The 27,572-nt window shown below is 42.5% G+C and overlaps 3 protein-coding genes across 3 annotated transcripts in view; all 3 read right to left on the bottom strand.

Moving 5' to 3' along the window:
- Positions 1–9,777, bottom strand: part of skap1 (src kinase associated phosphoprotein 1) — a 40,013-nt gene extending 30,236 nt beyond the window's left edge. Inside the window, exons 1-4 of the mRNA XM_080516985.1 lie at positions 9,661–9,777; positions 8,494–8,599; positions 7,879–7,904; positions 6,431–6,538 (exon numbers count right to left, since the gene is read on the bottom strand). Of these exons, the coding sequence (XP_080373111.1) occupies positions 6,431–6,538; positions 7,879–7,904; positions 8,494–8,599; positions 9,661–9,700 (280 nt within the window). The 5' untranslated portion in view covers positions 9,701–9,777. The remainder of the gene's footprint in view (positions 1–6,430; positions 6,539–7,878; positions 7,905–8,493; positions 8,600–9,660) is intronic.
- Positions 9,778–21,560: 11,783 nt separating this feature from the next.
- On the bottom strand, positions 21,561–22,644 carry hoxb1b (homeobox B1b; the record flags this gene model as incomplete). Its single annotated transcript, XM_080516984.1, has 2 exons — positions 21,561–21,868; positions 22,089–22,644. The coding sequence occupies 2 exons, from the start codon at positions 22,642–22,644 to the stop codon at positions 21,561–21,563; spliced, it is 864 nt and encodes a 287-aa protein (XP_080373110.1).
- Positions 22,645–24,154: 1,510 nt separating this feature from the next.
- On the bottom strand, positions 24,155–26,230 carry LOC308145519 (homeobox protein Hox-B3-like; the record flags this gene model as incomplete). The annotated part of the gene is made up of 2 exons (XM_080516983.1): positions 24,155–24,741; positions 25,756–26,230. The coding sequence occupies 2 exons, from the start codon at positions 26,228–26,230 to the stop codon at positions 24,155–24,157; spliced, it is 1,062 nt and encodes a 353-aa protein (XP_080373109.1).
- Between the last annotated feature and the right edge of the window lie 1,342 nt (positions 26,231–27,572).

Here is a 27,572-nt window from a genome sequence, read left to right as displayed (position 1 = left end):
ATATATATATATATATAAACAAAAAGTGATTAAGTTATTATCAATTATCCATCATATGATTACAATTTTATTAGATTAATTCCACTGACACATAGAACTAATAATGGGAAAATCCTTGGGATCAATTTACTTAAATTCTTTAAAAACCTTTCAAAAACTTAGATTTGACTCCATTCTTGGATTTATTTTTTTAACAAATACTGAGGAGATCAATCAGGCAAACAAAGGAAAACATGTGTTTTGTGTTGCTTCATTCAAAACGGTAAATCAAATGCAGCTGTGGAAGAAGTTGTTTTCCGAGCGTACATTTCTGAAAAATATATGTACCATAAAACAGCAAGAATAGCAGCAATAATTTAAAATTACGTCCACACAACAGATTACAAGATCACAATCACTGAGGCCATTAAATGAAGCCAAATAGCCTGATATAGTACATTTGAAAATAAATAATTCAATTGTGTTTATTTAAGCCTGACATTTCACTCACTTTAATTGTGATCGCCGCTGCAGGGAATTTATATTTTAAAGTTAATTATCTGAGTGCTTTTTTTTTTTTTGTCCTTTTTTTTTTTTTTTTTTTTTAAATAAAAACTAATGTTTTCAATCCCTTCACAATGAAACTGGTCCCTGACTTACACTAAAGGCAGCTATAAATCATGGGTAAAAAATAAGCACTGCAGATAAGCATCCTTCCAGAAAGAAAAAAAAAAAATGGCAGTGAACGAGTGTCTGATCCCACCGGGCACACAAACAGAGCGCGGCGCCGCCGTCTACCCAGCATCCTCCACATGCCCGGATAGCTCCACCACAAGGGCATGTTAATGACCTCGAAGAGCCACATTACAGCAACAATTAAACACAGGAATCCCGAAGGTATTGGGAGCTGCCATGTCACTGTCTGTGTACAGGCCAACACATCTCTCCCATCTCCATTTATTTCCCTAAGAAATCAGCGGGGCCACCTGGGCTTGGCATTGAAACTTCATTCATCTCCAGAAATGGATTCCAGTGGAGGGCAAAATCAAATTCTCATTTGCAAAGGCAGGGGGAGAAAGAGAGGGAGTGAATGCAGGAGGTACCTGGGAACGCTAACCTCTGGGTGAACCCGCCGCATCTGATAGTTTTGCTATTTGTCTGTGACATTGACAGCTCTGGGGGAGATTAGGAGCCACCCTGCCCCAGCTTCCCCACTTTGCATTCTGCCTATGTGCCTCTTTACAGATGGACTGCTGCACATTTACCTTCGCCTGTTTTCCCTGGGTTTCAACACGACGCCGCACCAGAGGCAACGGAGGGATGTAATTATATGCAGCGCAACAATAAAACAAAGCAAATGAGGGGAGAGCTGCATCAGAGGGCTTACAAACCGGGAGGATGCAAAAACTACACAGTGTGGCCGTTGGTGGGGGCGAAGCCAGGGATGAGAGTGATGGATGCCCTTCGGTTAAACACGTCCAAATCCCCCCTTCAAGCCGCTCTCTTCTTGCCAGGCAGCGTGAGTGAGTGTGCGAGAGAGAGTGTACAAGATTAATAGTGTAAACAGCGAGGGAGAGAGAGAGAGAGAGAGAGAGAGAGAGAGAGAGAGAGAGAGAGAGAGAGAGAGAGAAGAAAGGCAGCCAGGAGAGAGGGAGAAAGAAAAGACTATCAGCATCTGCAGCAGCACAGTAGCCCTAGGGGAATAGCATGAACTTTTGAACCCTGATGGCGAGCAGTCGCAGCGACGCGCAGAGCCAGCTCCTGCCTCGTAGTGTGTGTGTGTGTGTGTGTGTGTGTGTGTGTGTGTCTTTCTAGAAAAGCACACAGACAGCGACTGAAGGGAGGAGAGGAGAGGAGAGTGAAGGAGAATGAGGAAGAGTGGAGGTCATTAACATATTCCTCGCCTCCTCGCAAACGAGCAACCGCTATCCAAATGTCACGAAATCCATGCGCCGATGAATGCGGTGAGAAATGACTCTCCGGGCAGATACAGTAGACGGTGATCAGCCGGCGCTGGGAAACTTTGTGACTGACGGGCGTTGTGTGAAGAGGGTCACTCGCGCCTTCACTCTGACTGGACGGAGCGCAGACGGGTCACAGGTTGGCCGAGCGAGAGGCCGGAGGTCGAAAGTTCAGTAAGTGGGTGCAGACAGGACGACTGACAAGCCCACAGCGGGTGTATCTGCAGAGCCAAAACACTGTCCAGGCTCTGCATTTCACCTTCTATCTGCAGGTCAGCATACTTGGTTACTTGTGCATCTGTTCTCACTTGAATGGGGAAAAAAAACCTTAATTATTAGGAAAGGTATTATTTTTGGTCTCATAATAGCATCAACAGAAAAGTGTTTGGCCCCTTTACTCGTGAGAACATTTAGTACCGATGTATTAATCTTAAATATTTCATAAAGCTCTTCTTCAACTGTGTCACTGTGTGACAATACCTATTGTTAAATGTACAAACAATAAACTCTATGCAATCCTTAAGGGAGGATAAACCCCATTTAGAGCAATTTCTCAGTAGAAATAATGTGTGGCTTCGGTCAGCCTTCATTCACTTTGCAGGAGGCATGATCGTACAACTAACACCAAGACTTTAAAGACACATTTTTAGAATTATCCTTCAAAAACAAATCACGGTATAGAAATTTTCTTTCGCTTTTTGCCCAGCAAAGGGTTAAAAGAGGGAAAAACGGGGCAATCGCAACCAAGAGTGACACACGCAAACATTTTTCTGTTTGTTTTCACAAACTTCCCCTTTTTCCAAGCGTTAATTCAACTTCAAATACAAACAACAGCCAGTTGGTGCATTAAAGATCGCTGATTAACCCCCTAATGGAGCGTCAATCCATCAGCTGGCATCATGGGTTTTTTTCCTGCCGTACCAGCCAGGAGACCCGGGCACGGAACCTCACAAACACTCCCGACTTCTATCGCTTTTTCAAGCTTCAGCCAAAAGGACAGAATTCAGATTTAATATTCTATTAACCAGCGCAGTGTAATAATGTTGTTACTGTGCACTGGCTCCTCGTATTCAAATGAGAAACAGGCAACGGCGAGACATAACTTCAAATTGTTTATCCTGCTGCATTCGGTAATTGCTTTAGGAAAATTGGGGCCAGCACAGCAATCACTGACAGAAGTCACACCACCGCTTCGTTCACAGGAAGCAGAAACTTCAATTCAAATGACCAAATAATCACCTTCAAGAATTATTTATCTGCGACTGTTCAAATCCGTAAATGATCGGCATGAACCATTTTATTCTGTCTGTTGTTACGGTAAAAGTAGCAAATATTTTAATTTCACTCTTAATAGATTCCTACCCCCCCAAAAAATTAAGTTGGAATTAAAGACTTCAAGACTTTAAAGTTTGGTCTTTGAGAAGCCAAGAAATTGTAAAGCCCGAAATGTATCATGATACATAATAATGACAAATCCCAAAGAAAAAAATTTTAAATCTAAAGCTTTGTGATGAAATATAAAAACAATTGTATAAAATAACTATAATTGTATATTAGTTATATTAAAAATGAGGGCTTAATTGTCTAATCGACTCTTGGTTGCAGCTCTGAATTTTAATTTGTCCAGTCCGATAAAAGATGGGTGAAGCAGCACCACATGCAAAATTGAGGTTCTATATATCTGGTGTCTGCAACCCTTCGCGAGTTAATACGGAGCATTGTAGCAGGATCATTACGAGACGTATGGAGAGGGCCATCTTTTCTGCGTGCCTCCCGAAACAAAGCTGCCCGTACGGCGCTCTGTCACTGCTGCAGCTTTCCAGCAAACATCCCCGAGTGCCCAGCGGCGCTCCCCAATCACAGGGAAAACAAACAGGCCATTCCGACTTGGTAAACTTGACCTGCAAACAGCATGACGGGGCTAAAAGCCCCACATCTCCTGCTGTCTCCTGGGGTCTCTTCCTGTGTGTGTGTGAGGGCATGTGAAGAGAGAGAAATGCTGTGCCTATATTTGTTTGTGTATGCATTATGCACTGGAATGGCTGCGAGTGCGAGAGGAAGGAGAGAAAAAAAAGAAAAAATCCTTCGAGGCCCGAATATTTAGAAGAGAGTGAGAGAGGATGCTGGAGGGGGGGGGGGCAGACGAAGCCGGGGTGTGGCTGCAGGCGTGGCCAGGTCACTGGTGCGGTCGGCGGGTGAAACTCAGTTCACATTACCATGCAGACACCCGGGCCAACAATGGAGGCTCCATCTGTTCCTGTCAGCTATTACAAATCTGGTGTCACCCAGCTCGCTGAAGACAACAGGCCGGCGCATCTAATCAAATGGCACAGGCTCCTCCTGCGTGTAAAAGCAGCCATCGACTTCACACTCACTCACTCTCTGGTTAGGGAACAGAGAGCGGCGAAGGCAGGCAGTCGATTACCACACATAATACATCCTCCGAGTCACAAAGTCTCCATTGTGTACAGTAAGCGCAAATGAAACGATACAATTAAACTCAAAAGGGGGAAAAAGAAAAACTCAATTTTCTACCTTACACACACCCCTGCCTAAATCACAAAATTATCATTCATTTTCAAAACAAAGGCATTCTGCTGATTAAAAGGCTGAAAGGAACATTTAAATAAAACCCAAATAGTCGCTCCCGTGCCTCCTGAAATGTCTCTTATTTCATTAAGCGCTCTGGCCATTACTTCACGCTCCCTCTTGCCTTGAAACGGACCGCCCAGCAGCAAAGTGTGAGCCATATCTTTCAACCGCCGGTGAACAGAGGATGAACTATGAACTCCGCATGCCCTCTCGCTGAGGACACAGGCCATTCACTATGCTAACACGGCTGCAATAAACCACGCGGCGCTGGGAGGTGTACATTTTTTCTCACAAAGTCAAATGTTATGATTATCGATCAAACAGTAAAACGTGCAGTTATTAAGCGTGGAGGGGTATTAATTCTCCATATTCAAAGCAAAATGCGAAGAAGGGGGGGGGGGGGGGGATTCTGGTTCTGCTGCATAATTGGCTGCATCTCACATTTAACACAGACAACATCATGACATCGCGTTCCAGCTTTAACAGCCATCACTTTCCACTGTAACAGACGGCAACGTTTGTAGTTAGGCACGCAACCATTATGGCCTTAAGGGGAATTTTTTAAGCGTTTTATGGTTTGATTTTTTGTTTGTTTCTCAAAAGGAAATCTCCTCATGTTTAATCTGAAATGAACAATTTGGGAAAAAAAACAAAAAAACGAATGATCATTGTCTTATTGTGGTCGATCTTCACACCATCTGCCGGGGTTTGTTTTCTAAAGTTGTCGGGGAACGCGGCGGCTCCTCGTCCGTCGAGTTCATTAAACCAATTATAAAATCACGTCGGGGCTTGGGTTTGGGTCCAGCTGCCATTAACAAGCAATGGAAAAAAATTGTTCTTTTCCTCGTCTTGAAATTCTACAAACATCTTGGTTTTACCCCCAGAAAGAAGCTAAAAAAAAAGGGCTGTTTGGATGGGTACCTGAGGCAGCAGAGTCAATTATGCCCACCTGCGGCATGTCACGTCAAGGACTATTAGCTGGCACACAGAGTCAGACACACAAAAAGTTCTAAAGGGAGGGGGGCGAGTCAGAGAAGGGAAAATAGAAGGGAAGATTGATAAAGGGAGAGAGGGATGGAACACACATGGCCCCTCAGGTACAGTGTTGTATTTCAAACCCAGTTGTGAAAGAATAGAGGGGATCGGGGTCAATCAATCACTGCATTAGCCTGCAGCTACAGAGCCTCCTCCCTGTGTGGGCTGCCTCCTCGCCGGGAAAAGTCCACACACAACAGCTCAAGGGGGGGAAAAAGATCAGGAGGCGAGCGGAGGAACAAAGGATCTGCCACTGGAGGGCGCTCTAGGTTACCATTCAGGTCTCTGTGAGGCTGGTCTACCTGAACTGTGGCCAGGAGAAAGAGGAGGAGCCACGTGACGTTGGTGGAGGTAGGAGGCCACGGCGCAGGGAAATCTCTCAAATGTGATCTGTTTTTCAAATTAAGGGGGGCGAGCGCCAGTGCAATGTCGAACAAAATGGAGCGTCTGTGCTTCCTGTGGCGAGGTGCAGGCATGTCGGCAGGTCCAAGCTGCACTGCTCTCCGAGGAATACTGCAGCGTCTTCCGTGGCTCCTCCCTTCTACCTTTTTCCTTTGTCCAGGCTGAGGCCCTGTAGCCGTTCGGCACAAACACGTGTTCATAATGATCATATAGACGTGACTGTACCGGGGCGGAAATTTCACCCCGCTGTGCTGCGCTGCCTCTGGATTGTCTTGGCTTCGTGTTTACAGCTCAGAAACAAATTTCCCTTTCTCCTTTCCTCATTTACTGTTTGAGCACAAAGGGCCATTAGTGTACTGACACTCTCATTTATAATCAGGCATTTTTGAGCTCTGATCACCGCATTGCGCTAATAGAATGAAACACAAACACGCAGGGAGACTGTGCCGCTGTTCGCTCACACTCAGGCGCTCCATCATCCTGGTAGTCAGAGGCCACTGAGGCGTCGTCTGAGGGGGCAGAGCGACCCAGGCTGGAGCTGCGGTTATCATCAGAACCGTCGTCGTCCACTGCGGGGGAAAGAGACGCAGTCAACACCACGGTGCGGAGCAAGTCAAAAAAGATACAGGCGGGGAGCAGATTAGACAACCCAAACTGAAAAAAGCATCACGTAAATGTAAAGAATGCAAAGAAACAACGAAAGCTTTCTGTCAAGCTTTATGTTCTCCGCTGTCACACTGTTGGTTTTCCAGACGTTTGAGATTAATCGGCCTGACCCCAAAAATTGCAAAGGTTTGAATGGACGGCTTCTGGTCACAGGCTGGCCTCTCTAACCTCAAGGCTCAATGTGACCCTGCTTTTTATACATGACACTGAAATACCTTCAAAGTTAGTTTGTATTTCATATAAACAATTTTTTTTTTACCAATTTTTGTCTCTGTGCCCTAATTTCTTAGGTTTCTTTAATGGGGAAAGTATGAGGGTTGGGTTTTACGTTAAATAAAAAAAAAAAAAAGACTTGTATGTGGACCTAATAGACAAAAAAACAGTAAGATATGTAACGGTAAACTGTTAAAATCAAAAATAAATCCTCAGTCTTAGCAAAATTACAACAATTCTTTCGAAAATTGTTCTTCAGTTGTTCTACATTTGTACACAAGTTAGTGAACCTGTGTCCAGTATCACTAATGTGAGTTAATGTGTGACGTAACGGCTCACTATTCCATTCTTCTATGTACTTTGGTCTATTAACATATCTTCCATACCACATGTGGCGCTAGAGATGACATGTTCCAGCAAAAATCTGGTAATAGAGCAAAATCATCCTCTTCCTAACTGAAGAAACTTAATATGAGACCCTGACATCAGAATGACCCACAGCTCAGCTATTGTGTCACAACAACACTACATAACTTGTGCACATTTTCCAGAGAGGTTTAACAGAGGGAAACATGTAAAACTAATGCAAGTGTTAGTTTTTATTTGTTGTTGTTGTTGAAGAAGTAACTGTAATCATTTACTCATTTTGAGTATAAGGTGAAACGCTGATGAACACATAAGTGCACCTTTGACAAACACAAACACTCAATATAAAATGACATTATGTAAAATAAAAAAGCAATGACATGCAAATTCTGGTGCATGATGCCTTTTAGATGTTGTTGGCTTCTGTCACCTTAATATAGATAAAGTAGATATAAATGATAGATAAAGAGCAAAAATTCTAAAAAGTAAGTCATGAATCTTTGTTAAAATTTTGTTCAAATCCTTCTCCAGTTGGATTTATAAACCAGCAACTTCTTTCTGTTTACATCTAAAGAAAGGGTCCAAATTTTTGGGAAAGAAAGACACGAATCAGTCAACATCCCTTGTGTATATTAAATAAAATGTAACGATGGATTTCACTCACATCTTGAGGGGAAGTCCTGAGGATTCCTGTAAAAATCCAGATAAAGACAAAATCAACATTTGCCTGCATGATTTGCAAACTTTTCAATTGTCCTTCTCCTTTGGAGCAACTCAGTTTCAGTGTTCACTTCTCCAAATGTGTAAGTGTTTCCTGCACAGAGGACCACACCAACCACAGGTTTCATAGTCGTATGTGCAGGAAATAATTCTGCAGAAGAACTGTTGCCTCTCTCAACGCGCAGTTTCCGGACTAACAGAGTAACTACTACACTTCCTGTCCGATATTTGAGCTCATGCTTGGAAATTACAACACATTCTAATCAAATGATCCCAATCAGCAACAGATTACAACAACAGAGCTTTAAAAACTTCAAATCTAACAATGAGAGCAAGCGCTGCTTTGTGTCTGGAGTTCTGAAGGTGACACGATTAGACGAAATGAGCTCCTTCAAATGTAATTTTGAAAACTGTGTTTAAGGCAATTACAGCAACAATTAAAGGTATTTTGCTCATGGTATTACACGAAAACATGGATAATAGTGTGGTGAAGTTACATTGCAACATTTCAGCAGCAAAATTGTTTTTTGCGTCTTTGCTTTTGGAGCTCAGATCCTACCTTTTGTAGACGACCCTGAAGTTATTCAGTAAGACTTGCCGGGTCTCTTCAACTTCTTCACTCAGGTTTTCATCTCCAAGGATATCAGATATAAACAGCTCACAGTCTGAGGAGGACGGACAGTTTGGAAACACTAAGTTGTTGTGCTTACAACTACTCACAAAAATATCTAAATCTGAAGTGTTAAAAGTTTATTTTTAAAAAAACGACCATACGATCGTATTTAAAGAGCCATCAAATCAATTAAATGCATTGGAAATACGACTGATTGTCCAAAAATGTACACAAACAAAAAAGCCTTACAAAAACATCTTTCAGCTACTCTGGATTATCAATTTTATTGTGATATGTAATATGAAAACAACCACAAATCAAAAGTTAAAAAGAATAATGTGAATAACTGAGAGCCTGTATTCTAAAATGACTTCCTCAATATTTCCTCATACTCTAAACAATAAAACAATTGCCTTCCAAGAATTGCAGTCTCTGTCCAGTTAGTTGTTTTTTTTATAATTTCACCATTGCACTGTATTCCTAAAAATATACATTAGATATTTTCCAGTTTTGACCCCAGAAAGACACACTTTGTTGTCAAAACTGTAGAAAAGACAAAGTTGTGTTCAATATCTTGTGCCATTGACACATTTCTCTAAAAGCTAACTGGATTTCAAGTCGCACTGATGTTACAGAGAGAACTGTGGGTCCCATCCTCCTGATAGCAAAACCAAAACAGGTCAGGTCACGTCACTCATCTGGTTTAACTTCTGCCTCTCTGATATTACACAAATGTACATGCAAATATTTTCAAACACTAGCCTTCACTGGCCTGGAAGTGCATGCAAATGCAGCAAGTGCCAGGTTATCATTCGGCTGCGAACAGTTTATTGTCTATGAAAATAGAGAAATGACAAATTTTATGGTACACTGTTTCTGTAGCTAATTTGACAATTCACAATTTTGGGGGGTTCAGCTGTTCTTGTATCATCGTGACTGTAAAACTGCTGCCTTTTAGCTTACATTCTGTTGAAATACGCACATGTCCTCATACTACATTTACATAGATATGCTGTTTTCAATTGCAAGACATAATACAAAGACAATACAGACAATATACGACTACGAATGTGTAAAGTAAGATGTACAAGCAACAGAAAATGAAGATTTTACCATCCAAAAGTCTCCTGATGTCATTCGGGATTGACCCCATTTGTGGTTTCAGCAGTGCGACCTGACGCGCTACAAGTCGATGACTTATCTGGAGTTTTTTTGCCTTCAAACTTTGGTTATCCCAGCTTCTGTCATACCCTTTACATTTCCATGGGAGAAACACAAGTCTGGCACACAAGAGCCAGTACTATCACACTCAAAAGATCAACTGGCAAGCCATCGAACCACCTGTGTTCCTGTTGAAATGAAACTCGACGTCAGTGCATGCATCTACATTTGCACCAAATGGGGTGGAGCAGGTGCACAGACACAACTTCCTCTGCACTGTGATGAAGGTTTGACTGATATGAGAAAAACCCCTGTCTGCTCACAGCGCTGCAGTTAGGTTCAGTAGTGAGGGATCGAGGTCACGTACATTTTAGTAAAAGACAACGTTAAAGAAGTCAATCTCAGGAGATCTGCAGCCACATCTAGTGTGTTGAGTTTGTTTGTTTTTCATATCCTTAATGCTTTAGCCAGATCGTAGTTCTTAACTTGATCGCAGGTCATGTGTACACATATGTGGGTTTATCCAAAAAACTGATATTTACCCCTCTACATTTACAAAAAAAAAAATATTAATTTACACCAACCTCATATACACCTGGTTTAGAGCTGCCATGACCATCCCTAACCTGTAGGGGGCAGTATAACAAGAAGCAGGAAGCCATGATACCCAATAAGAATCCTGTTTATTTGTAAATACAAGGCCCAAACCTGGAGAAATATCAACAGTTTTTTGGAAATACCAAGGTACGTGTAAACATGGCCTCACATCATGAGTGCGCCTATGTTGCAATAACTGCAAAGTCTTGGCCATAGTTTAATAAATAATTTGCTAATAATTTGCTAAATGATTTATAGAGAGTTGTAACAACAACTTATTAACTAGCAATTTAAAGAATGGAAGTTGTTTTTTTTCACTTTTTCAATTTATGATAAAGCAACATATTGTAATTGGAGGCGCAAAATTACTAGAAATGTGAAGTTTAAATCCCCAAATTCCATTGAAATAGCGGCTAACTAGCTAGCATTAATTAGCTTCAAGCTAACAACTGCACGGTTCCTTAGCAAAAACGTTGAGCCGAGTTATCGTAACTTACCGTTCACTTTAACTTATTAACTTATCCATCGCTTTAACTTTTACTAATTTATAGTTTTTTTTAATCGACTCTGGATCCAAAAGCGTCGTTTTTAGATGGCTTTACTTCCTTGACGGCAGAGATTCAGTCCTTCCAGAATGTTCCCTTGATGGTGCGTTCAAGTGCTCCTGTTGAACGCACGGAAATCAAACTGGTAAGTTAAATTTATCCGCGAATTTATACATAATATTACGTCTTTCCTTTAACCTACTTACCTTTTTCAACTTAGTTCTTGCAACACTGTCAAAAATGCTATACTCACCTGCATACAGTTTTTGGGCAAATAGCTGTTGTACAACACAAGCTTGTTCGTGGGTGAATTTTGAAAAATGGCCAGTTCAATTTAATTTACTATGATGGTGAACACCTGTGTAATCATGGCTTTCACAATCAAGCAGGTGGCAGTAGGCCAGATGAATTTAATTTCCATAGTTCCAGTTGTCTTGTCTCTTGGTTGTAATTTTGGATCTTAATGCTATTTTGCTTTTTATTATTATTATTATTATTATTATTATTTGCTTTTCTCTCTCTCAATTGCTCTCTCGCTGTCACTCTTTGTGTTAGTTTTTAATTTTTTTATGGTTGTTTTATTGACATTTATTATTCTGTGTATTTGTTGTCTTTTTGGTCCGGGTGTTGGGATTATTTTGCATTTCCTTCTGGTTTCCTGTACGTGTTTTGTGTTTTGTTGCAGGTATTTAACATCTCAATGGCAGAATTGAATTGTGTGTATTTATTTTTCATCTTAAATTTGTGTCATATTTGGACTGTGTTAGACTCTGTTCCCTGGAGGGTGTGCACAATAGGCTCATTCAGTCATCCCTCCATGCATTAAAGTGATGTTTCACAATGAATAATAACAAAGGATAATAGAAATCCAGTGTAATAAAACTGTCTTGTGTCAAAGATAAGAATATGAATCGCTGTTGGCATTTTACCAGAAATACTTAGACCCTCCATTTTTAAATGGTTGAAAATAATCTTCAGAGTGAGCTGCACGTCTTGTCAGCCGGGGTTTCAGATATTCTCCCTCTCACTGTGCGAATTTACCACTTTGATGCTTCTTTGATTGAAGCTGAAAAACTAATTAGGATCTTTCTGACAACACACGAATGCGGCATCACTAAATGGGTCCCTCACCTTATCTGACAGGGCAAGGATGGATTGTTTAGATTACCAGTGGAGGCAACGGGATGGACCGGACTGGTCTCAATACACACACACACACACACACGCACACACACACGCACACGGTCTTATTGATCGTGTTATACTGAAACACTACAACCGAAGCCATCAAGTAAGCAAAGCTCAATCAGACACTGCTCACGTCAAATTAATTCACCAGATATCAATCAATAGTTAGACTGACGTTCAAATGTTCAAATTGCACTTACTTTTCTTTTCGAAATTTTACTTGAATCACTGGGGGTTTTTTCTATATTTAATGAAAAGAGGTATGATTATAATGTACTCTTACCTCTTGGGATGCATGTGACCTTAAAATAAAAGTTAATTGAACCAGAGAGAACCGACATAGATTAAGCTAAAGACACTGTCAGAAATGGATGGAAACAATTAAAGAATCGGTCAAAAATATTAATTGAGAACAATACTGTACATACAACATGTCAAATAACATCTCTCTATCACAAAATTAACTAGAAGTGGTTGTATTTGGCATTTATCTTGAGAAAAGTCCTTTATTTCATCTTGACAGGGTACATTCTTTCAACCTTTAACCCTTTAGAGGGCGTTCATGAAAATAGGAAATTTCAAGCCCTGGGACTTTTTCTAAAGGTGAGTCTTTACCCAAGACTTTATAAAGTTATACAAAAAAAACATTAAGTCAACTCCTTTTATTTGATATTTTATGTTTCTAATAAAATGTATGGGGGGGGGGGGGGGGGGGTAATGCTTGACAAGATTAGAGGTATTTTAAGATTTAACGGTTGAAATATGTGATTTCTACAACCTGTACCTCTATTATTCTGCCCGGCAGTGTAATCTGTTATTCCAATACAAGGTCGCAAAGCAGCATCCGATGTGTTTAGTCACTTGTTTTATAGGCACTGTGATTACTATACTGTCCTAATCGCTCATATTTGATCATATATTCTAAATAACAGCATCAATCAGGTGACCTTTACACACATTAACTCTGAGTAAGAGGTGCTTTTCCAAGGAAAGAGGGATAAACACATGTCTGTTCACGTCAATAAATGAGAAGTTTCAACTCAACGTGTCAGGCTTTATCAATATTAACAATTGTTTATAATTTGACACAATCTGCACTGATTTAAATTTTTCATGGCTTCTTCCATGGATTATTAGCTCTTCATTGCGAGTTCTGGTCGCTTGGCCTAATAAATAGTTCAAGCTTGTATCACAATTTGAAAGATTCACCGAGGCAATAATCTCATATTGGCGTTATTTTTCAGCGCGCTCCCGACAGATGTGGCCTCCTTCCCTTGTCGCCGCTCTCCGGGGGAAGCCGCCACAGGGTCAAAGCGAGTTGAGTCCCACGTCAGGTTTGTCCCCAGGCTGACCTGGGCCTGACTGGCCTCCCTGCGAAAAAAAAAAAAAAAAAAAAGCCCCTGTGAAGGTAAGAGGAACTGGGGTTCCCCTCCCCTGGAAAAGAGGTTCCCTCCCCTTGACAGCTCCACAGAGCCGCAGCCACCTGCCTGCTGGGCGAGCCCCCATATGAAAAGGGAAGCCCTTTGTAATCCGACGGGGATTACACCACCCAACAATGCACCGCTGAAAGAGCGACAAAGGCCCTGTATCAAACGCCGCTGAGGGGGGGGAGCGAGGGCTATGATCTCCCACAACTACCAACACTGACTCCTCCACCATCCCTCAACCCCCCCCCCTCCCCTCCCCATCCCTCCTCCCTGTGGCATTTGGTTGCCTCTGTCCTCCTTCTGCCCTCTCATCTTTTGGATCTGGCCTTTTATCAGCACATTCCTTCTCATTTGCATTGCGGTGTGGGGAGGGACGGCAGGTCTCTCTGATCTGATAGAGCAAGCAGGAAAGAGAGAGAGAGAGAGAGAGAGATGCGGGAGGGACGTCGAGGCACCAAGGTGCTCCTTTTGAGTGTGTGATGTCCTGCAAACACACACACACACACACACACACACACGCACACACACACACACCACAATGCATTCTCCAGGAACGGCTGCAGCCACGCCTGTCTTTTACAGATGCGCAAGAATGGAAAAGCTCAATACTTCCATTTCAAACTTCTCACATACGGACCTGAACACTGGTTTGATTTACTCATTTGCCTTGGAGGAGCTCCTCTTAACTCCACTTAGTGGACAAGGTCACCTGATTAAGGCTTTTTGAAAATACGATTCAATATGGTTGGTACGGTGTTTCATCACGGTGCCGTTTAGCTTTTATTGTTTTTCACGATGAATAACAGATAACACGTTGTGAGACCGTGGTATGGGATGTGTCAACATCCTTTGCAGCTTTACCGCATATTTTATCACAGTTTTGTGGCTTTAAGTGAAAACTGACCCTTTAAATACCCTCAAAGTAGTTGGTAAATTGTCCACTTTTAAGTATTTTCGTGGGTACCCTATAAACGGGATGAGGTGAGATAAAGTAGTCTGGCTTGTGGAGACGCCAGGAAAATATTTAGTGAGAAAAATGTGAAATACCATTCGTCAACAAGCTCCCTTTGATAGATTTAAGTGATTAAAAGGACATTTGACATGTTTTCTTGGAATTTATTTTCATTATTTAATTTTTTTTTTTCTTTCTGAGTGTTCAACTTCTCTCTGGTTCAATTAGTTTCTGTCAGTCGCTGCCTTAAGTGTCAAATTTACCCCAGTTCAAAGGTCACATGAAGTCCAATTTGATGTCGACCAGCAAAATGACACCAGTCGTTTGGATTTGTTTCAATACAAAGAAAAGTACATCATTAAGAACTCTACATTCACTTGTTATTTAACACCCTGTCAAGGGTTAAAAGTTTGGTGTTTTTTCCACCCTGGAAAATGGATTCCAACTTAGAATTGCTCAATTCTCCCAACTGTTCAGACCAATTTGGGATGCTGGTACTAATAAATGCATCTATTTTTTTCACCTAATTGCAGCAAAACTCCTTCCTTTCCTGTGGTGGAATTAACTCATTATGGTGCCGACGCTCATTGTGATGGTGTGCTGCCAGATGTAGACATAAAATACAGCAACTCACGACAGTGCAACCAAACTACTTCAGCTGCTGTTCTGCAAATTATCTCATATTTAATTATCTGATCTGTGTCATGTAATTAAACACTGAGCTTTTGAATAATTCCTTCATCATCCTGCGCTATTTCCAGGGAAAAAAATGTTGATAATTATCCGACCCAAGTAAAGAATCCTCAGAAATTGCACAGAAAAGGCAGAATGTTCATGGTAGAAATCATAAAATCAATCTTATTTTGAAAATGTTGCTATAAACTACTCTGTCACACTTGTCACAATTGGAGTTCAAATAACGCCCTAATTTAAACTTATCAATACTTTCTTTTCTTTTTTTACACTTTAACTCTTTCTATATTCTATATTCTGCATTCTATATTTGAATGTATGATCCAGTGTTTTCCTTCACCGATGCAATATTGTGTCTAAAGCCAGCTTGAATGGAATATACTCTATTGGTCCACTGTCTTTTACAGTAATATTGCGCATTTTGTAATTTATCTTCCAAACTGACCAGCTAATATTCACCCAGTGACGTCAAAAAGTTGCCTAAAATGTTCAGAAAAGAACATTTTTCCCTCATTTTTAAAAAAAAAAAACATTCTTTTCTAAGTTCATTAACATTGATGTCCACAAATATGTGTGTTTTGGACATTTTCCTGGACAACGTTTTACAAAATCACACCCATTAACCGATTTATCAGCTTTCACCAAACAAAGAAAATCTCAAGCAGGACCTCAAACGAGGCACAGACTTATTTCAGATTTTACATTTAAAACAAAGTTTTGATTTGATTGTTAAAGGTTTGTTCATGGAGATATAAAGTTTACTTTTCCCCAAGATGTGAGATGTGTCCATTTTATTTGATTTGGGAAACAATAAGAGGGAAAATAACTGACTTGACTGATGTATTAAATTAAAACATTCTTCAAAAAACACCTGCGTTTGCAGCTGGATTAGTGTAAATAATTCATAATGTGTTTGCGTTTATACAGATTTTGCAGCTTGAATTGGTTTTTGGGCCGATTTGAAATCACAAAAAAAGTCGTTAAATTCCAAACCCTTGCAATAAATCACTCCGTCACTTTTTACAATTGCCCTAATCTCGTGTTGTAGCTCATATTGATCCCTGATTTAAACATGCCACCGCATATTGAAACTCTTAATTAAAAAAAAAAAAAAAAGATGTTTGGCGTGATTCTTGAGGGTTTGTTGTAAATGTTTGTGTTGCTGGAGGAGATAAAAAGAGCTAGTTTACTTTTCGGATTTCCTCGGCATCATTGTATTCCCAACCCTCCCATTGCTCAAACACATGTCAGCGTGGGGGGGGTGGAGGGGTGGAGGGGGGGGGGGGGGGTGTCGGTGTCGGCAAAGTTAAAGGAGGGGAAAAAAAAGGTGATGATAGATTGAGGACACAAAAGACAGAGGAGCAAATGTGTTGCGCTAAATCCACAACCTTCAGTCAGCCTCGCATTGACTGACTCGCGGAGTTACCTCAGCTTGTGCTCAAATCAATGTTACCCCTGAGAGCATTGAATAGAAAATCATTCAAATTGTATTATGTTAGGATATATGAGCCATTTCAAAATATTAATTCAGCATTATTTGAGGTGTCTGTTAAGGGTAGCAGTTACAGTGAGCGGCGCGTCCACTCGACTGAGTGATTACACACCTCTATTACATGTGATGTATGAATGTGTGAGAGGGACCTATTTTTCATTACCAAGACATTGTCCCTGGAGGCGGTTGTTAAAGAAGAATCCATGAATTATCCCCCTGGAACAACTGGCCCTTGTCATAAGCCGAGAGGAAGGTAAAGGGACGGGGAGAAGGGGGACGCGCAGCACTATTGATAGTGGTGGGATTGAGAGACTGGAAGGACGCCAGAAGAATGTGTCTGCCTTCGCTTGTGATCCTGCACACTGCCGCCTCTCCCTCTGTCCAGTTAATTGGAATACAAAGCAGAGCGGGGTCGATGAGAGAGCGGCGGCGGTGGCGGTGAGGCAGGAGGAGCAGCAGGGAGAGGGTTGGGGGGGGTAGGTGGTGGTGGTGGTGGTGGAGGTGGAGGTGGGGAGGGAGGGTAGCTGCTGTCTGTCTCCAGCAACCTTCACTGCTCGCTGGGAATTGACTGGGGAACCAGCAAGCGAGACCGACACACTGTCACTGGTAAAATGAACTGTCACCTTGCATTTCTCAGGCTCCTGGCAGCCTCGAATTGGCCGCTTTGAACCATGTGACGTGACACTGATTGAGTTCTGGCTCCCGGAGGAAGGAGCCGGTTTAATTTCCGAGCGCGCCGCCTCCCCATGCAAAGTACCGGGCGTCACTTTCGGCGTCTCCTTGCTCCGCTATCTTCACCCCGAAACCCTCTCGTGGCGTGCGCTCTCTTCTTCCTCACCACCCCTCATTATTTCGTTGTGCTGCTTCGTTACTCTGCCTCTCAGCTGGTCTTGTTTCTCTTGCGGCGTACAGTCCTGGCGGCCTGACAGGCACACAGAGGAGGAAAACTATTAGAGGTAGCCATTTGGATCCTGGAGGCAATCCCGGGGAGTATTAAGATGTTAACCCAGGCCAAGTCACTTGTCTCTCTCAGTTACTATGCTGATGGAGAGGAGAGAGGGATGCAGTCGTGGGGAGGGGACCCAGGAGACGAGAGCTTCAGGTCGGCCGGCGCTTCCAGATCCAATTGAGCCTGACTGGGAGGGGGGATGGTTGTCAAGAATCTCCCAGACTGGGCTTTAAAGAGGCTCAGTGCCACAACAAAGGAAGAAGGGCTCTTTCCGTACATCCAAACATGTTTCCTGCAAAGAACGACAGGAACATAATACATCTCACATGAGTTTGTTTTCTCCTTGAAGCGGCTTCCACTTTCAAACTTGGGTGGTTTAGAGAAGAGGGCTGTGTGTCGGCGCAGCTCGGTTTGCCCTCAGCTCATTGGTTTGGAGTTTGCATGATCTCCCTGAGCATGTGTGGGATTTCTCCTCTGAACGACCTCTGACCTCTCCATGCCGCCCCCTGCCTAAAGACCCAGAGCCGGTTAAAATGATATAGAGGTGGATTGATTGATATAATAAGGCGGCTTCTTACAGCTGAGCAAAAAGATTTGAATAGTTCGACTATTTTAGTTCAAATGGAGGGTGAAGCTGTAGGACAAAGTTTCCAGGGAATTTAACGGATGTGTAATTTGTGGAACAAAGCAATCTCTGCATTCTAAATATCATGATGCAATTGTTTCTTCTGCATCTGCAAACCTGCAGTGCTTGTAAACAGTCAATAAAACTGTTGTTCTTCATAAGAAAGGACATTTTGCCATATTATTTTTATGAATTACGAGGATTTTTGTGTGATTGAGTGACCGTGTCAATCTCATCATGATCTTACTTAGGAGGCTCATAACCACATTTTGCAGACTGTTAATGATATTGAAAAATTTCAAAATGACTTCCTCAAAATCCATTTTTCAACCACAGACAAGATTCGACAGTGTGTCACACGCTTGCAACATGACTTTCTCAGTCATGTCAAAAACACACTAAAGAAGAATAAAACTCAAGTTATCTTGGAAAATGATTTTCACAATTCCACAAACATAAAATCAAATGAATCCCATCAATCTAGGTAAAGTGAAAGAGCCTTGAAATACAAAAAATAAATAAATAAATCAAAGGAAACCAGCTCATAGAGTTGCTCTTCAATAGTTTTCTATTATGGCACTTTTAGATATAGCTTTTCTCTTAATGGAGCTCAGATATTTTGGCTCCTCCATTCCTTTTCTGTGCCATAGAATGGCTGTTTCCATCCTGATGAAGGTCAGTGGAAGAGAAAGAAACGTCGGACGACGACGGACATAAGAGCACACATTAATTGTTCTCTCCTCGGGATGAAGCCGGATTGTTTGACGACAAAACAAACTGAAATATGACTCAGTTTGATGGGAATTTATTTCAGCTACACTCCATTTATCTCCACCGCCTGTCAACATTAGTACTGTACACTTGAAAGATTAATGGTGTTAACCTAAAAAAAAAAAATTCAAAAAAGGCTGCGTTTGATATCTGCCATGCCCAAAAAAAAAAATGGCTCCTCTGTGTTATCTTCTGAGATGAGCAACCCCCCGTTATGCCATGAATACTGGATCTGGTTTTCCTTTGAAGCCGTGGGGTCCTGGGGAGTGACATGCGACAGAGGAACTGGTAGAAATCCAAGGAAGTGAGCCTGGCAATAGACTTGTAAAAGAGCCTGCAACAACTGCGAGCAGCATGGGGTACAAACAGCACCGAGATGACCTCAAACATAGTGGGGGGGGGGGGCATTCGCCGGAGCGTGGAAGAGATATCAGAGGAGAAAGAGAAAGATCATGCTCCATCTATTAACCCTCTACTGGACAAGGCACTGTATCTCATAAAAATGGACGTTTGTTAGTGTTTATTGATTGTAAAATTGGGGCTTGAATTGTGAATATTGAGAGAACTATTGAGACGCCGTCATGTTTTGCAGCTTTTCTTTTCGCAAAGCATGTTTGTGTACTGGAGCTGAATGAGGGTGAAGACAGGACACTCCCCTGGACACGTCTCCTGACCATCAGACACGCACCTTCACACCTGCGGGGCAATTTTAGAGTCATTAAAAAAACCACCAAATTCAACGTTTTGGACTGCGGGACGAACCCGGAGTCACTGAAGCTTGTGATGCATATGTGTGACACGCTGGTCGTTTTCCATCATACACAGTCTCTGAGCTGCTGTAATGAGGAGAAATAAAATAAAGGGTTCATGTCGATGATTAAAATGAATACTTACGTTATCTTGACGAGGCCCTCTGAGGTGAGAAGGCCTCAGTCGTGTGAGTTTGAGTGTACTCCCCTGACTTGAAAGAGCTCTGCCCTCCTGCCTCTTTGTGTCCTTTGTGCCCTCGTCTGATCTTCTTCTCTTTGCCCTACATTCCCCCGGCAGAAGGCAGAGCCCGGGCGCCGCTGATCTGAAGGTGAAAAACATCCTCCTCCTCTCCCCCGGCTGAACATCTGTCTCCGCCGCGTTGGCTGCAGCACCGACTCTGACACCTCCAGATGGAGAGCCCGCTGGGAGCGCTGAGGTATTACCTACTGAGATGGCAGGGATCACACTTCTGGAATGAAGTCCCACACTTGTTTTCCTTTTTTTGTTGTTGGATCTGTCACTATTCACCTTATCGATTGTCACCTCCTCGGTCCTTGGCCTTGTGACTCATCCGAAGAGGAGGCTGCTGGCTTGCAGAGGGAAATGCATGACAACAGACCTCTCCACCTTTTTTTTTTTTTTTTCTAATCTACAGTGATGTGTTGTGTGCTATTTCAACCGTAACTTCTATTTGTGGATGTGTATTAATACTTAATCCCGATGTGAGGAAAGTGCACACTCGTGCAGAGGTGTTTCGAATGATGGCTGATTTCCAGATGCCTTGAAGAGATTAAAGTTCGACTAAAAATGCCCGACAACTTCATAATTCTCAATATTTAAAAGCAATACCTGGGCGAATCGGGAGGTGTGACAGGGACCGTGTTTATTTCTCCGAGCCTCTCCGGTGTCCTGACAGATTGCCTCTGCATTCATTTGTGCCTGAACTCTGCGTGAACCTCGGCTTTGGGGGAGAAAAAGGGCAACAACAGGCCGGTGCTGTCGGGACAGGAACTGTGTGCAAACCTAACACCCAGTGCAAATATTGAAACTGCTGCCCCTTCAGCATCGCAAGAAACTAGGTGGTCAGGTCCGGCAAGGGTTTGCAGGAAGGCGAGGGGCCAGAATGAGCTCAAGAGATGCTGAACGATCCACCGAGTTAATGTTTATATGTGATAAATGTTACTGTAAATGACATATAAGGGAAGCAGATTTCTGTGGTGATCTGCGTCAGCTGTATCCGAACAGAAACTGGGGGTGAGACCTGGCTCCCTGGAGTTTGTTGTCATGTTTAGAGCCCCCGGAGGTATTTCGAGGTGAAAAGGTCAGCTGGGACCCACCCCATGTGTTGTGAAAGATTCCGCTTGTCACATTATGCAAGGGGACTTTGGTGGGACTATTAATGGAAGTAGATAACCTGGAAGCTTATAAGGCCACACAGAGATTTGATAACAAAAAAAAAAATTTAATCGGGATCCAAACTTTGAATTAACTCATGGGTGCTGCATGATTTTCTCTTTCACGTGCAAAGAAACCACAGCACCTTTTTGATTATTTTATAGACTTTATTAAACTAAATCATCTCAACAACTGTTGGAAAATACCCTGTAAATAAATAGTGCAAACAATGACACAGAGTCAGTGCTCCAACTCAAAAAAAAGCAGTGTGGTCAAAGGAGGATCAAAAACACAACATATCATTCATAAACGTTTTTAAGCAGATGCAGACATCAACCAACCCTGTATACTTGAAAAGTCCACAAGCATTTTTTTTTTTTTGTTCTTTCTCTGGAATGGTGCAAAAAAAACAAACGTTTCAGGCCTCCACCTTTTTTTTTTTTTTTTTTTATCCAGTCTGTTCAAGCGTCACGGTTTTTCTCCTTTTCCCTGCGGAGAGGCCGAATCTGAGCCGGCCACTTTCTCCACAGGTGCCGGGGTGTTGTGCAGGAGGCCACCCAGCTTCTCCCGCTTCTTCTGCTTCATCCTGCGGTTCTGGAACCAGATCTTCACCTGCGTCTCGTTGAGCTCCAGGCTGGCCGCCACCTCCACCCGTCGCGCCCGCGTCAGGTACTTGTTGAAGTGGAACTCCTTCTCCAGCTCCGTCAGCTGCTTGGTGGTGAAGTTGGTGCGGATCACGTTGTGCTGGCCGGGAAGACCGAACTCCGACACGACGGCTGCGGGAGGGGTGAGAAATGCATGAATGGGTGATGGAGGGAGGGGGAATGGGGGACACCTGAGGTATGACGATGAAAAATGTGACATTGAGGACAATATTAGATTCCACTTTGCTTCCAGGGCAATCTGAGACACTTTGATGTCGTTAAGGCACCATTGCGGGTTTTACGCATGTGTTTTACGCACAACGTAACATCGGTGATTTCAACAGAAACAAACCTGTTTTGGGGGGATTCCTCTTCACCTTCATCCAGTCGAAGGTTTTAGAAGTTTCCTCCACATGCTCCAAATCCCTCTCCTTGCACTGCGGCGGTAACCTCGCGTAAAGGCTCTCTGGATACTCCTGCTGCCTCTGATCCCCGCTCCCAAAGTGCACATACTGGCCTCCCGCCGCGGCTCCGGGCCCGCAGCTGTCCCCGGTGTAGGGAGCCATGTTTGTCCCGAGAGGTGAAACCTGAGTGTGGATAAAGGTCCGGTCCTGCTCCGAGGCGAGGCCGTACTGGTGATGTCCGTACTCCAGAGGGGAGGCGTACACGGAGCTCCCCGGCGCCGCAAACTGCACATCCAAGTGTGGCTGGTGGTGCAGCGGGAGGGTCGGGGTCTGGTGGGGGCCGGGGGCCGAGGGGCCCACCAGGCGACCGTCCGTTGCGTACGTATCACTTGTTGCGCACGAGTTGGACGACGCGTATCCATGGTTCAGATTGTGGTATCCGGCCTTGGCACTGAAGATATTGGCTCCCCGGTTGCACACGGGGTAATCGAGATAGGAGTTCATCCTGGAGCCGGGCCTGCTGTTTGCTCAAGAACTGATCAAGACCGAGCGGTCATTAATCGGTGCTCCCTTTGCCCCTAAGCCTTCTAGGTAGTATGTCAAAGCTGTAAAACTGCCTTCCACCCTCATATCACCTTCCTGACACACCATGTGACCCTCGACACGCCAATGGCTAAGGACCCGCAGTCACTCCGTCAAGTCTGCGCTCTCGTCCATCAAACGGCTCGCATTTACATGACAAACGCTTCAATCAAACTCGCTCATCCATCTGATAAGAACACAAACATCAGGACACATTTTCAGCCCGCAGCGTCAGACGAGCGAAACGTCACTAATTAATGACTAAAAATCAAATAAACCTCGCAATAAATAAATAAATAACATGATTGTATTGTCGTCATGAATAACTTAGAATACTAATATCAGTATCTTAAAATAGCAACAAAAAAGAGCTTCGTACAGATCATAATTATTCCATAATTTAGGCTTACTGTGCTGTATTTTAGTCATCGAATGAGTGTTTTTGTATTTACAGTTTTTTTTTAATTGATTGCAATTTTGTTCTCCTGAAGTGTTTTTTAAATCATCTTAGCTTCAAACTAACAATGCCAATCGTGGATTTTGGTTTTAATTTTCCTTCTGCTTTTATCATAATTTATGGTTTGTAGGTATGTTTTGGCCGAGGATTTTATAGTTTGTCGCATTTTCATTGCGCATAATTCGTAAACCACGTTGTGCGTAAAACCATTAAATAAGCTTAATGTGGACAGGCTAAGTGTGAGCCTGGTCAGAGAGAGTGATGTGCTATTACAGACACACAACCCAGCAGATGAATGCTGCAGAGAGAAACGCTGGTGACTTCAGTGATCCATCATGCCTCTTTTTAAAGATTGACAGCTTGTTTGACCCATAAAAAGAACAAAAGACGAGTTTAAAAACCGTGCAGGCGGTTTGTTTTTTTTCGGATTCCATTTCCTACTTGAGAGCGAACAACACTGAAACTATCATGTTAAACCTTTCCAAAAGCAACATTATAATCACCACTCTCACGTGATCTAAACCTGGAATTAAGCAAAAAGAGCTGAATAGTTAATTAGATTTGTTTCAAAAGAAGATATGGATTTTTTTATTTTTTTTTGCAACGTTCTCAAAGTGTCACAAATTACTTTTCACCGGCTGGTTTTTGGATAATTACTTTCTGTGTAGGTTTAAGACTGATTTGAATTGTCAAAATATTTTTTATTATTTATATTGGCTGAAAAACAGCTTGCATTTCAATTTAAGATGCTCACAAGTAGAATTTGAACAAAGTCAACACGTCTGGCAAAATGATTAAATGATTAAGAAGAAACAAATAAATAAACTTTTGGATCCATATGGAATTTGTCAGTTGAATAAATAGATATGAATTCATGCACTGAGTCAAGAGAGTGGTGTGCTTGTTCATCTTTAGTTGTTTTTTTGTTTTGTTTTGTTTTGTTTTGGACAGTCCAGGTTTGAACAGAACCTCCTGCTACAGATGCGTCAGTTTTGGAGCCTGCATGATTCTGTCCTGAGGAAAGCAGCTCTGGGAGAAGTAGGAGCCGCTCAGCTCCTCTTCTCCCATTGCCGGGCTGTGCGTGTTGAACCGTGCGTCAAACTGCGTGACGCACGGTGCCGGGTATTTGGGGTATTCTGCAGGGTACGCCGGCTGCTGGTGCTGCTGGGGCTTGTGCCGGGGAGAGGCCTGCTGGTAATCCCCGCCCAGATGAACATAACCCAGACTCGACAGAGTGGGGCTGCCCGGGGCGGAGGGGGAGGACTGGGGCGAGCAGCAGGAAGAGGTGGTGGTGATGGTGGTGGTGGTGGTGGTGGTGGTGGAGGTGAGGCCCTGGACTCTCTCGTCTTTCTTCTGCTTCATCCTCCGGTTCTGAAACCAGATCTTGATCTGCCGCTCGTGGAGGTTGAGCAGGCCCGCCATCTCCACGCGCCTCGGCCGGCACAAGTACCGGCTGAAGTGAAACTCCTTCTCCAGCTCCACCAGTTGCGCGCTCGTGTACGCGGTGCGCGTCCGCTTGGAGGCCGGGCTCGCGCTTGGACACTTCTCAGTGACTGTGCAGTCTGTGAAGACAACAGGGCAAAAAAAAAAAAAAAAGAAAGAAAGAAATCTGAACGAGTTGCAAACACGATATGAAAAAAAAACATGTTGACGCTTTGTCTTTACGCACCTTATACACGATATGTTTTTGTATTTTATTTTTCAAATTATGAAGCTCCTTCACATGAAGCCTTACTTCCACTGAGTCACAGCATCAACCATTAACCTCTAGTGACCATTTTATCTTATTATAAAATAGTTTATTGAAAATATTAAAGGAGTTGCGTAATGATAAGAAGAATAAACCAATTATGGTAACATGATTAGAAATAAACCAACAATAATCTCGAAAGATGGGGATAAAAAAAAAAACAACAACACCAAGGCTAATCTAATTCACTATTCATAATGTAAAATAATAATCTCACTTCTTGAGCAGATTTGAGAATATTTTTAAGTATTCCACTTTGGTGTTATTTTCCCAGACACATGCAACTAATAATCCAGCCACCAATAATGGAAGTGTTCCTCCTTTTTACTCACTATCAATCCATCACATTTCCTCCATGTCATCATATAACACGTTTAACCTTTGTTTTTTGGTCAGATAGAACAAAAACAAAAACAAAAAAAACGTATTTTTAGCAGTTTATCATAATCAAATGAGCAAAACATTTACATTTTAAATGAAAATAGTTCTAAAACTGGTGTTTGGCTTAAATATCTATTTTAGAATTTCTGTTGGGTTAGTTTCAGCCTGTGTTGTATATTTGTAAATCTAAATTCTTCTGTGAGGTTTCAGGGTCAAAAGCCACCTATAATGTGATTGTTTTTCCGTCTTTATTCTCTTTAAATATGCTCAGCCGGTGTGCCCAGGCCTCCTCCCTCGCAGCCTGCAGCTTAATTAATAGCTAACTGACCCTTTGAACTCGAAAAGGAGGAAATCTAAAGATCCGTAATGAACTGCAGCCACTGGAGCTCGTTGCAAGGGAGAGTAAATGAAAAAAGCTCCATTTGCTGCTTCACGTCATACAGACCTGCGATCCTCCTGCCGGCTTTCTGCTGCGTGTGTCTGGACTCTTTCATCCAAGGGAAGATTTTTTTGCTCGGGGTAAACTTGAGGCTTTGCTGTTTAGACCTCCTGGAAAACTCCTCCTCCTCCTCCTCCTCCTCCTCCGCCTGCTGCTGCTGCTGCTGGTGGTGGTTCGCCTGAGCCGGAGCGCAGCTAAACCCCCCGACACCGACAGCGGCCAGGGAGGCGCTGCAGAAGCGCTGCTGCTGCTGCTGCTGCTGGGCGCGCTGGAGGGGCTGCAGGGGGTTCTGGAGGTGCCGCTGGAGGTGGAGGAGGCCCGGAGCGCGTTGGTGGAGGTCGTGAGTCGCCGCGCTGGTTTTCTGCATCTCCATGAAATGTGCGCCGGGGCCCCTTTGACCTTCTGGCGGAGCCGGCAGCCAAATGTCACATGGCAGGTTTCCAGAGAGCCGAGCGCCTCTGGCCTGCATGAGAGGATCCATGAGGGAGAAGAAAGAGGGAGACAGAATCAGGGAGGAGACTCAATGATCCATCTTATCAACTCAATAGTGCGCTGACATGAATAGCCGAGCCTCTCCAGGCCAGAGAGGCCGAAAGAAAGCGTTTGTTGTAGAATAAAAACACACACGGAGAGACGGCAGTCCTGTAAAAGCTGTGCAGAAATTCAATTAGACTTCTGTGTTTATTCGATCTTAAGAGGCAAAGCCTCGCTGCCTCTCGTTGTCCTTTTAATGTGTCATTCGCTGACGCAAGCAGCACGAATATCCAAGCGGCACCTCTGTCAATGTGGACAGAAATATACAAAGAAATCACCCAAAAATATATAGGTTCCAACAATGTGACTTCTGACTGCGTCTTTACCAATGTGGTTGTTCTTCACAATAATTCATTAGAATTAATAGTAAGGAACAAAGAAAAAAACACGTATATTATTGTTTTAAATAAATAAATAGGAAATATTCGACAGGGATTTTATTTTTGGAGTGGGCAAGAGACAAATAATGTTATCAAAGAGTCCAGCCTCCCGTGACTCCTGTCTGCTTCTTTATGCAGGTTTACATTCAAATTAATTCATCTTGGAAATGACTTGCTTTGAAGTCTTTCAAGTGATTGTAGTGGAAAAATAAAATATAGAGAAAAAAATGCAATAATTATAATTTTGAGTAAAACGGATTTCTTTGTCTGAATAACCGCTGTAAAAACATTGCAATTATTTTGTCTTTAAATCTTTAAATTGTAAACAACAGGCAATATACAATATACAATATATATATATATATATATATATATATATATATATATATATATATATATATATATATATATAATGTCACCTCCCCATAACCAAACCAGTTTATCTTTATGCCATTTGAGTAAATATGTTAAAATATATACATATCAAAAATTACACTTATTTTACTTTGCAACTCATATATAAAATGGGATAATAGTTTTCCAGGAAAGGAGGTTAGTATACCCCCCACATAGAAAAACTAGAATTACTGTATTTTGAATTACTAATAGTCTACAATTAATGTTTACATGATAGATTAGGGAATGGGATTGGGAGGGGGCTGCTGTTAATTCTATTTTTACGCTAAATGTGTTCATCTGAAGATTTTATACATGCATAAACAATTATTATTGGAAAAGGGGGTAAAAAACTACAGTTGTTTAAATTTGCTAAATTATCAACAAGCTTATTCTGAACGGAAGTGCACTAAAAAGGATTTTCAAAGGGGAGGGGTCAGACATCCTGCACTGCTCGTGTCATCTCAGGTTCTTTTGCACAGATTACGATTCAAATTGTAAAAGAAACGTGAA

This window comes from Blennius ocellaris (genome assembly GCF_963422515.1).
Source record: "Blennius ocellaris genome assembly, chromosome: 21".
Lineage (NCBI taxonomy): Eukaryota > Metazoa > Chordata > Actinopteri > Blenniiformes > Blenniidae > Blennius > Blennius ocellaris.
The sequence above is the reverse complement of the archived record's forward strand: the minus strand, read 5'-3'. Positions and strand labels throughout refer to the sequence as shown.